General features: G+C 40.1%; 1 protein-coding gene across 4 annotated transcripts in view; it reads right to left on the bottom strand.

The window, feature by feature from the left end:
• Positions 1-12,058, bottom strand: part of crtc3 (CREB regulated transcription coactivator 3) — a 91,565-nt gene extending 79,507 nt beyond the window's left edge. For all 4 annotated transcript variants that reach the window (XM_065012173.1, XM_065012175.1, XM_065012174.1 and 1 more), the window contains exon 1: positions 10,789-12,058. In XM_065012173.1, coding sequence (XP_064868245.1) covers positions 10,789-10,920 — 132 coding nt within the window. In that variant the 5' untranslated portion in view covers positions 10,921-12,058. The remainder of the gene's footprint in view (positions 1-10,788) is intronic.
• Positions 12,059-12,397: the final 339 nt, after the last annotated feature.

Here is a 12,397-nt window from a genome sequence, read left to right as displayed (position 1 = left end):
AGAAGGAGTTGCCAATTTCTTATAGAAATCTGTATTTGTATACTCACTGCACATTTATAAAAACACAGACCAGACAGCTAGCACATAACAGCCTGTTGCTAAAATGCTGCTAGCGGTATTTGGTACCGCAATGCTGCATTACATTCAACAAAATCATGTTTATTGGGACTCTCATTTTAGTAGGGTCTGCTCTATTCTACATTTTGGGAGTTGAGACATAAAAAGGGTATCGTTAGAACATTTTTCATTATTTAATTGTACGAAGTTTAAGCGTTTCGGTGTCCATTTGACCGATTCTGTAGGACCAAACCTCAAATGCAAAAAGAGAGTTTAAACTGCTTGTTGTCAGTGAGGAAGAAGTGTTCTTTAGTCTTTGTTTTGAGTGGCAGGGGGAGGGTCTTGGTGTCTGTGTAGAAGTGGGAAAGTGCAGTGAACACAGCACAGAAGGAGACAAGACCAAAAAGACAGTCAAAAACTGGGGAGAATTTGTTTTTATACCTTGAATCTTGCGATATAAGCATTTGGAACGTCGGACTAAACATACATTGAAATCAATTTGATATTAATCGCCCAGACCTATGTTGGACTGAGCATTTAAAAACCACAATCTGTTCTGAATCCAACATCCCCTCAAGATCAACTCGAGAGGGAATTTCCCCTTAATGCATAGCAATCTCATGTCTGTTTATCCCAGCTTCCCAGATAGGTAGCCTACCTAACATGGTCATAGCCTAACTTGGCATAGACCACACCTTAATATAAAAAATGACCTATCACAAGATTGTCCCACCAAAGACAAAATGCACGACTATTTTAAATACTCCCAGCCAATCGGGTAAAACAGTGCTTAACAAATGGGGTTCCGGAGGACGGGATAATGCAACAAGACAACCCAAAAATATATCCATCATAAACAGAACACACATTCCAGCGCCTCAGAGTATCCAATAATACTATTCATAAAGATGGCACAGAGGGACAAAATGTCAAAGACCTTGCGGTGACATTATTCCCATGGGTTAAAAGAGGAAATCCATTTCCACAACAACTTATACGAGGGCCTTAGTGACAAACTGCAGATGAACAACATAGGAGAAGTCGAAAGCATCTGCAGACCACGAAGCACCGGTGTAGACCTTTTCACAGAGCAGGAAGACACTTTGCTAGTTTACTTTCCTAAAGAGAGTGTGCAACAATATCTTTATAAAGACACATGAACACTTTGCTTTCAGTAGAAACAGACAAATCTGTATAAGCCTACATGTAGACTACCCTATGCATTATCCACATTAGCTGGCAAACTCCTTGACCATTCAGTGAAATAGCCTAGGTCTACTATGCACAGTGGTGGGAAAACAGACTAGTGAGGTGCAAAATTTAAATTAAAAAAAAAAAAAAAAAAAAAAAAAAAAAAAAAAAAAATCGCTAGTTTACATTTTGGGATATTATTTGACAATATCGCAATATGATTTTTGCACTAGTTGGCTGTACCTGCACCAAAAACATTTTTCCTTCATAGCATGTTCTCCATATTTTAACAAAAAGGGAGCCAATTTGTTTTAAGCACTTAATTCCATGACTGATCAAAAAGTATTCTCATGGGTCTCTCGTCCCTCTGCATGAGCAATATGTTTGGAACATCAAATTGCAATAAAGTTACAGTATCAATTTTCAATTGTTTTGGCTCTGTACTCTAGTACTTTGGATTTGAAATGATAAAATGACAAATGAGGTTAAAGTGCAGACTCATCTTTAATTTGAGGGTATTTACACCATATCGGGTGAATCATTTAGAAAATTACAGCACTTTTTGTGCCCTGTGCAACTGGGTCCTGGACTTCCTGACGGGCCGCCTCCCAGGTGGTGAGGGTAGGTAACAACATCTCCACCCCACTGATCCTCAACACTGGGTCCCCACAAGGGTGCGTTCTCAGCCCTCTCCTGTACTCCCTGTTCACTCAACTGCGTGGCCTCCAACTCAATCATCAAGTTTGCAGACGACACTACAGTGGTAGGCTTGATTACAAACAACGACGAGACGGCCTACAGGGAGGAGGTGAGGGCCCTCGGAGTGTGGTGTCAGGAAACCTCACACTCAATGTCAACAAAACAAAGGAGATGATCGTGGACTTCAGGAAACAGCAGAGGGAGCAGCCCCCTATCCACATCGATGGAACAGTAGTGACCCGATGTCACAGGAAGGCCATAAAGATCATCAAGGACAACAACCACCCGAGCCACTGCCTGTTCACCCCGCTACCATCCAGAAGGCGAGGTCAGTACAGGTGCATCAAAGTTGGGACCGAGAGACTAAAAAACAGCTCTCTCAAGGCCATCAGACTGTTAAACAGCCATCACTAACATTGAGTGGCTGCTGCCAACATACTGACTCAACTCCAGCCACTTTAATAATGGAAAAATGTATGTAATCAATTTATCACTAGCCACTTTATATAATGCTTACATACCCTACATTACTCATCTCATATGTATATACTGTACGCTATACCATCTACTGCATCTTGCCATCTTGATGTAATTAAATGTATCGCTAGCCACTTTAAACAATGCCACTCTATATAATGTTTTCATACCCTACATTACTCATCTCATATGTATATACTGTACTCTATACCATCTGCCTATGCTGTTCTGGCAAGTGTCCCAGTCACAATACTTTGAGCTCACTGTATAGAATTGTAATTCATATCGGCACCAACATTTCACGACAATATTGTATTGCGAGAGGTCCCTGGCAATTCCCAGCCCTAAAACAGACCCAAACACAGAGCCACTCGAGCACTTTCAACTCAGCCTGTAGTGGCCTGTTGTGAATGTTGAAACAGTGAGTTTTAATTACAGACGTTTTCTGGCAGCGTCTCATGGACTCTGACAACTGCAACCCACTCACTGGGCCTCGGTCTCTCACGGGTCATCAACAGTTCATACCTTACAGGCAACATCACTCGGAGTAGCCTCCAAACCACATCTCCTTTAACCGACCATTTCAAACTCTGGCCTCTCATAAAAGAAGACATTGTGAAGTGATGGTATGGAAATAATGTGAATGGAACCTTTATATTTTTTCCCAGGAGATCATGTTAGTTTTCTTAACTCTGTGCATGTGTACCTTCATGTTTCAGGAGGCAGAAAATGAATCAAATCAAGAGATATTTCAATTCAGCTTGTGATTGCGTGGAGGTGGGCTTTCTTAACAGCTGCCTTTGACCTTGTTCATTAGGGCACAACAAAACATTTTGAAATGCTTTTCAACAGAAAATGACAAAGCGTTTATTTTGACAAGTGCAGTTAATACCTCACTGTTTAACTCAAGTTCTCTGCTGTTTGGTGCCTAATGAATGCAACCATTGTCAGCTCCCAATCCACAGTACAGGATAAATGTAACTGAAGGGTGGAAGAGGAGAGAAGGGGGAATGAATGAGATGTTATTGATATTCTCCACATCTGAAGAAGTAGGTCAATATGGACATTAGGAATCATGTTTAACAGGTCACAAACAACAAGCCTGTTAGACGTCTATAGAAGCATTGGTTTAGCCTAGTCACTATAGGGATATAAACTAATTTCGGCACAAAATTGGCAAGAAATAAGCATTATGTGCGTATGGTACATTTCTGGGATCTTTTATTTCAACTCATGAAACCAACATTTTACACGAGTTTATAATTTTGTGCAGTATATACATATACATATATATCTTGAAGAATATATGCTTCATGAGTGGAGTTCAACTGTCGTACCCAATCAGAACCCAAAATATAAGCTTGTTTTAATCCTGTGTTTGAGACAGTTTTAGGTTGTTGATTTGTCACTATCAATGAGCATTTCTCCTTTGCTAAGGTTATCCCTCCACCTGTTAATTTCTCTACCATAAGTCACCTCCTCCAACGTTGTTTTAGAGAATTTGGCAGTACGTTCAACTGGACTCAACTGCAGACCATGTGTAACCACGCCAGCTCAGGACCTCCACATTCGGCTTCTTCCCCTGTGGGATCATCTGAGACCAACCACCCTCACAGCTGATGAAACAGGAGTATTTCCTGTCTGTAATAAAGCCCTTTTTTGTAGGGAAAAACAAATTACTATTGGCTGGGCCTGGCTCCCAAGTGGGTGGGCCTATGACCTCCCAGGCCCACCCATGGCTGCGCCCCTGCTCAGTCATGTGAAATCCATAGATTAGGGGCTAATTCATTTATTTCAATTGACTGATTTCCTTACATGAACTGTAACGAAGTAAAATTGTTGTTGTGTTTATATTTTTGTATATACAGCGCATTCGGAAAGTATTCAGACCCCTTCACTTTTCCACATTGTTATGTTAAATCCATTGTATAATAAAGGATGTAATTCAAATCAATCAATCTACACACAATAGCCCATAATGAAGTGAAAACAGTTTAGACATTTTTTAAAATGTATTAAAAATAAAACACTGAAATAACCTAACTATTCACCCTTTGCTCTGAGACTCAAAATTGAGCTCAGGTGCTTCCTGTTTCTACAACTTGCGATGTTTCTACAACTTGGAGTCCACCTGTTCTAAATTCAATTGATTGAACATGGCTTGGAAAGGCACACACCTGCCTATATACATACGGTCCCACAGTTGACAGTGCATGTCAGAGTAAAAACCAAGCCATGAGGTGGAAGGAATGTCCGTAGAGCTCAGAGAACGGATTGTGTCGAGGCACAGATCTGGGGAAGGGTACCAAAAACTTTCTGCAGTATTGAAGGTCCCCAAGGACACAGTGGCCTCCATCATTCTTAAATGGAAGAAGTATGTAACCACCACCACGCTTCCTAGAGCTGAGCAATCAGGAGAGAAGGGCCTTGATCGGGGAGGTGACCAAGAGCCTTTTGGTTGCTCTGGAGTTCCTCTTTGGAGATGGGAGAACCTTCCAGAAGGATAACCATTTCTGCAGCACTACACCAATCAGGCCTTTATGGTAGAGTGGCCAGACAGAAGCCACTCCTCAATAAAAAGGCACAAGATAAAACGCCAAGCGGGCTTTCCTAAAAGGTAACTAAAGGATTCTCATAACATAAGAAACAAGATTTTCTGGTCTGATGAAACCAAGATCAGATGTTATGCTTGGCATTCAGGTAGAAGAAGCCTGGCACCATCCCTACGGTGAAGCATGGTGGTGGCAGCATTATGCTGTGGGGAAGTTTTTCAGCAGCAGGGACTGGGAGATTAGTCAGGATTGAGGGTAAGATGAACGGAGCAAAGTACAGAAAGATCCTTGAAGTCCTGAGCGTTCTGTAGCAGGTTATTCAACTGGGGCTAAGGTTCACCTTCCAACAAGACAACACAGGAGTGGCTTCAGGAAAAGTCTCAATGTCCTTGAGTGGCCCAGCAAGAGCACAAACTTCAACCCAATCAAACATCTCTGGAGAGACCTGAAAATAGCTGTATTGCGATGCTCCCCATCCAACCTGACAGAGCTTGAGAGGATCTACAGAAAAGAACAGGAGAAACTCCCAAAAATACAGGTCTGCCAAGCTTGTAGCGTTATCCCAAGAAGACTTGAAGCACCTTTGGCAGCGTTTACAAAGTACTGAGTAAGGGGTCTCAATACTTATGTAAATATAATGTTTCTTTTAAATAAACTAGCAACATTTTTCTTTGTCGTCATGGTATTGTGTGTAGATCACATCAAAATCGCAATATTGACATGTGCAATATCCACATCACAAGAGACTTATATCGCATGCTATATTCTGAAACATCTCAGCCACTTGTAACATTTGCTATAGTTTACTCCATTTTTTTTCTCCTCTTGCAGCTGCATCCCACACACACACCAAGTGCCTCCCATAGACATTAAAACCAGTAGATGGTGATAGGAATGGATGACGTCATCGCTATGGAAACTCCCGACAGCGCATTAAGCTGGAAGTATAAAAAATATAAAGAAATTAAGTGAAAGTGACCGTAACTAGCAAAGGATTATGGTCGATGTAAGTCGTTTTCATCCTGCCTGAGAGACACGTGCATGAGGGCACGAGCATCCTCGTAGCCTGCCGGCCCGTGATTGTCTGTCAGCACGTGGTCCTGTGTGACAACAAATGTAGTAATCAGAATGGATCACTGTTTAATTAAAATATCTTGATTTGTAGCGAACTTTATAACTATTCACCATTGGGACTTGATCAAAATAAAACACATTTTAGAGCTCAAAAACAGGCACCTAAATTCTTCTGGTTTGGCCGTTCTGGCGATCGTAATTGACACAGGCTTTCTAGGGCAGACCAGCGATTTTGGCACCGCTAGGTTGCTATGGAGTAGCCAACCAGCAGAGCTAATGACTTCACGCGCCAGACACTGGGGACGTTGAGCCGCCTCTGTCACTTAATAACCTGTTAGTCCTATAGGGGCAGTATTTCATTTTTGGATAAAAAGACGTGCCCGTTTTAAGCGCAATATTTTGTCACGAAAAGATGCTTGAATATGCTTGGAATTGATAGTTTTGGAAAGAAGACACTCTTACGTTTCCAGAACTGCAAAGATTTTCACTGTGAGTCCCCTAGAACAAATGCTTCGGGCAAAACCAAGATGTTTGACCGACCAGGAAATGAACAGGATTTCTGAGGCTACGTTTTCCATGATAGCCTTATATGGCTGTGAATGCGACAGGAATGAACGGACACTTTATCTTGTTTCCCCAAGGTCTCTGCAGCATTGTGACGTATTTGTAGGCATATCATTGGAAGATTGACCATAAGAGACTACAATTGCCAAGTGTCCCGCTTGGTGTCTGCGTGGCAATTGGTGCGCAAAAGTCAGGTCCCAGTATTTTTCCATTAGAATCAGAGAACAAAGCTTGCTTCAAGGACTGGGCTTTCAATGGAGAGATATATGCCAAACCACCTTCAGGATTGATTCAAACAACGTTTTCCATGTTTCAGTCGATATTATGGAGTTATTTCGGAAAAAAGTTCGACGTGTAGGTGACTGAATTTTCGGTTAGTTTCGGTAGCCAAATGCATAGTAACAAAACGGAACGATGTGTCCTACACAATAATCTTTCAGGAAAAACTGGACATCTGCTATGTAACTGAGAGTCTCCTCATTGAAACATCTGAAGTTCTTCAAAGGTAAATTATTTTATTTGATTCCTTGGCTGGTTTTTGTGAATATGTTGCGTGCTAAATGCTAACGCTAAATGCTAAGCTAGCCATCACCACTCTTACACAAATTATTGATTTTCTCTGGTTCAAAAGCATATTTTGAAAATCTGAGACGACAGGATTGTTAAGAAAAGGATAAGCTTGAGAGCAGGCATATTTATTTCATTTCATTTGCGATTTTTAGAAATCGCTAACGTTGCGTTATGGTAATGAGCTTGAGGCTGTAGTAACGATACCGCATGCGGGATGGGGCGGACTATGAGGCACAGTTCCTCGTCCTCGCTGTTAGATTCACTAGAAGTTTGCTTGCTGTTCTGTTTGGAACAATCGGTTGACTGCATTTGGCCTAACTAGAGGTCGGCCGATTAATTAAGGCCGATTTCAAGTTCGCATAACAATTGGTAATCAGCATTTTTGGAAGCCGATTACATTGCAATCCATGAGGAAATTGAGTGGCAGGCTGACCACCTGTTACGCGAGTGCAGCAAGGAGCCAAGGTATGTTGCTAGCTAGCATTAAACGTATTTTATTTAAAAAACAATCAATCTTCACATAATCACTAGTTAACCTAGTAATATCATCAACCATATGTAGTTATCTAGCTTGTCCTGCGTTGCATATAATCAATGCGGTGCCTGTTAATTTATCATCGAATCACAGCCTACTTCGCTAAAACGAGGGATGATTTAACAAAAGCACATTCGCAAATAAAGCACAATCATTGCACAAATGTACCTAACCATAAACATCAATGCCTTTCTTAAAATCAATACACAAAATGATATATATTTTTTTAAACCTGCATGTTTAGTTAAAAGAAATTCATGCAGGCAAGATTAACTAGGGAAATTGTGTCACTTCTCTTGCATTTATTGCACGCAGTGTCAGGGTATATGCAACAGTTTAGGCTGACTGGCTTGTTGCGAACTAATTTTCCAGAATTATGACATAACATTGAAGTTTGTGCAATGTAACAGCATATATTTAGACTTAGGGTTGCCACCCGTTCAATAAAATATGGAACAGTTCTGTATTTCACTGAAAGAATAAATGTTTTGATTTCGAAATTAGTTTCTTGGTTTGACCATATTACTGACCAAAGGCTCGTATTTCTGTGTTTATTATATTAGAATTAAGTCTGATTCGATATTTGATAGAGCAGACTGACTGAGCAGTGGTAGGCAGCAGCAGGCTCGTAAGCATTCATTCAAACTTTACTGTGTTTGCCAGCAGCTCTTAGCAATGCTTGACTCACAGCGCTGTTTATGACTTCGAGCCTATCAACTCTTGAGATTAGGCGGGCAATACTAAAGTGCCTATTAGAACATCCAATAGCCAAAGGTACATGAAATACAAATAGTATAGAGAGAAATAGTCGACGAGTCATAATTCCAATAATAACGACAACCTAAAACTTCCTAACTGGGAATATTGAAGAACTGGGAACATTGAACCACCAGCTTTCATATGTTCTGAGCAAGGAACTTAAATGTAAAAAGCTAACATGACACATATTGCACTTTTACCTTCTTCTCCAACACTGTGTTTTTGCATTATTTAAACCAAATTGAGCATGTTCCATTATTTATTTGAGACTAAAAATATTTTATTTGTGTATTATATTAAGTTAAAATAAGTGTTCGTTGTTCATTCAGTATTGTTGTAATTGTCATTATTACAAATAAATAAAATTATATATATAAAAATTAAAAAATATATTTTAAGAAAATCTGCTTTTTTTGGTCCTCCAATAATCGGTATGGGCGTTGACAAATCATAATCGGTCATCCTCTATTCTAAAACAAACGATTCTGCTTTCCACTCTGCTTCTTAATACAAGTCATTTTATTTCTAGGATTCCAAAAGTTATACCAAGAGTTATGACCTTTGTCAAATCACAATATTTGGTAAAGAACTACATTAAAAAAATGTAAATCGCTATTGGATTTCTACCCTAATACACATCATTAAAGTCTAAAATTAATGTAGCAACTGCAAGAAATGCTACCCTTGTAGATTCCATCTGTGTGGAGTTGTGAGAAGAATGACTGTAAGTCCCTAAGAGTGTCCCTACATAGCAGCTGTGGTGCTAGTTGTTTGGTATTAAAATAGTCTCAGAAGTAGTCGGCAACAAGAAAAACATGACATTGGATGCAAAGCTGGTACATTTCAAATGAATCAGACACACAAGAAGTTTCCTTCCCATCTAGCTGGATACACATGGTGAACTTGTTATGAGTACTTAGCAGATGAGGCGGGGCTGGTATGTCTACACATGGTTCCCAGCAAGCTTTGGCCATTCATTTGATTTAACACACACATTAAAACACAGTCTTGGGAAGTGCAATTAAAACCTCACAAATCACCCAGAAAAACAGTTACATTCCTCAACAAATAAGTCCCCAATACATGGATGCCATTGTAATCTTTATATTCGACCTGCCAAAATCCAACGGTTGCAGGCTACCAACAATGAGCAAAACCAGGAATGAGTCACCCAACGCCCCCAATAACTCTGCCTTTTTACTCCATTAAGATACATGCAGGAGATAAAGCCCTCGAGGGCTCAATTGAAGATAAGAGAAGCATGACTGTGTGTATGTCCCACTGTAAAGCAATGTGAGAGTTGCTCGTTCACAATAGAGGGGATTGATTTGAGACCTTGATGCAGCCTAACACAGTAAACTGGGCATGGGTGTTTTAGAATTAAATTGTCCACACAAATGTAAAGGACTGCCCAATTCAATGTTACCGTAGCTACGTTAACATTAGTAGCTGTAAATTGCTTTAGATAAGAGCGTCTGCTAAATGACTAAAATGAAAATTTAATAAACAGTTAAATGGATGAGATCGGCACATTATTTGCAGTTTGGGTCCCATTCAGTGCAGAAAAGGCAGGACCGAAGACCTCACTTCTTGAGTGTATATTCAAATGGATGATTACAGGGGAATGTAGTTAAGTCACAGTTTATTGTGCAGGCAAAATTAGAGGCGCCATTACAATTGCCATCTATACATCATATGACAACAACACATTGCTGTTAATGATGACTCATAGAAGAATATGCAGCAGCTGGCTGGTTATTAACCAATCATTTCATTCAAAAATAGGCTGATGAGTGCAAGAGTGGGTGGTGCAGAAAGAATGTTTACTGGTGGTGTTTCTGTTCACATCACACACGGCAGTGATCAATGCTGACCTATGTCTAAGTAGTGAGTGTGAACTGTCATCCACTAATCACCCATTGATTGATAGCCCCCTGTTTAGGCTAAATATATTTCCAAACAACACTGATGAATTCAACTTTGATTTAAGGATTATCCTTGTAAGTATTAAAAACCGTATTGTTAACTACAGTCATTGTAGTTATATAGTAAACAATAGCCATATGGTTCTTTTTTTAAACAGCTAGCCTTATTTCGAAGTAACCTGCCTAACCATAACCTCAATGAATTGTGACACAAGTTTGACAGGTGCCCCGCTGCTTGACAGCAGAGAGCATTCACACCCTGCTGGCTTGCCTGCCCAACTTCCTTGATCAAACTAAACATGGCATTCCTATCTAGCTTGAGACCACTCATGCACAGATAAATCACACTTAATAATTCGATATTTATAGACAGGGAACTGCTTACCCTTGAGACAGTGAGATCTGTCATAAGCTGATCGAAGGCCAGCGTCTCCTCTGCTTGTTTCTGGTTGTGCAGCGCTATCTTTTCGCTGAACTTCCTGGGGTTTGAGCCACCCGAGCCCGGGGATCCGGACATGGTGTGGGCCGCACAGTTTAAAAATGTTACTTAAAAAATGTAAAGCGAGTGCTTGGGGCACAAATATAGAGAGTGTGGTTTTGATTGTCAGTCCACTTTTAGCGAATCCATCAGTGCTGCTTCAAATCGTCGCGTTGGCAAATTTTCGGTGTTAGCTAACGTTAGCTTGATAGCCACATAAGTTAACAATAGTGAACAGTTCAGCTGACAAGTGTTTGTAAACAAACACATTCCAAAATATGTGTTTACGGTGCCAGCAGGTAACGCTTACCGAAGTTATTGAGTTCTATACATCCCAGCGTATTGTCAATGCATTGGAAAATATTTACCTTTGTAAATAGTTAGTTAAACTAATAAGCCAACAACTTGTTTGAAACTCAATCAGTAGCTAGTTATGTTAACTAGCTAGCGTGAGAGAGTGCCAGTGCTAGCTAGCTACCTGTCACTTCCATTTTCTTCATTAACAATTTAGCTTAAAATAGTAACGTTATGAGGACGTATCCAGCAATGCATTGTCAAGTGAGGCAACACGCGTAGCTAAATAACAAATAATAAGTACTTCAACCTCTTCAAAGCTATCAAAACTGTCATTTTATGCAGTGTATAAAAATGTTCGATAAAAATTACAGCTACGCAGCAAGCTCGTACAGTAGCTACCGCGTAACGCGACACGAACAGCAGAAGAGAAGCGCAACTTACGTTGGCTAAAGATTTGTAAACTAAAACAATATTTGCTAACGTTGCCCAAATATAGTTGTTAGCAATGTTTTCATTAGCGAATACTTTCCCTCGTGGAGAAGATTTCGAAATGTAATTTCAACAAGTGTAGGAAAGATCTTGCCGTTGCAGCGCGAGGGTTATCCAAATCAGCATGTAACATAATCCACTCTCTCGATCTCAAAAACATTGCTTTCGATTCTGGTCCTCTGATTAGGCAGGCAGGTCGACTGTAACAGCTACAACTATTTTTTACAGGCTATATTTAGTTAGCATGTAAACATTCAAATCCATGCGGTAAAGTCGGGCTTCTTCTCGTCTTGTCTCCTGTTGCATATCGCTCCATATTTTTGTCGGCTCTCGTTGGTGAGATCCTTTCTCACTGATCCTGCCATATAAAAATAAAAAACAGCTTGAAACTGTAAAACAACCTTACCGGTTATGTCCACAGGAGGGCAATGAAGAACTCTTAAAGGGGATGTGTACCTGGCCGCATTATCCAACTGAATATTGTAGCATAGAAACACTTCAAAGGAATCCTTTTCACTGCAGCCAATAACAAGTTTCCATCCAGTTTTTATGCGAGTTAAGTCATACAGTATAAATACAAAGTCAAGATAGCTGTGATAGAAACAGAGGTTTTGGTACAATTTTATAAAAGCCAACAGATAAATTGTTTGTTCGACATGGTGGGATCTTTTTGTTTCGATAAAATAAATTATGGAAGAAATGTCGGTCAAGCACCTTTATGCGCAAATAT

This window comes from Oncorhynchus nerka, linkage group LG27 (assembly GCF_034236695.1).
Source record: "Oncorhynchus nerka isolate Pitt River linkage group LG27, Oner_Uvic_2.0, whole genome shotgun sequence".
Classification (NCBI taxonomy): domain Eukaryota; kingdom Metazoa; phylum Chordata; class Actinopteri; order Salmoniformes; family Salmonidae; genus Oncorhynchus; species Oncorhynchus nerka.
This window is presented reverse-complemented; position numbering and strand designations above follow the sequence as displayed.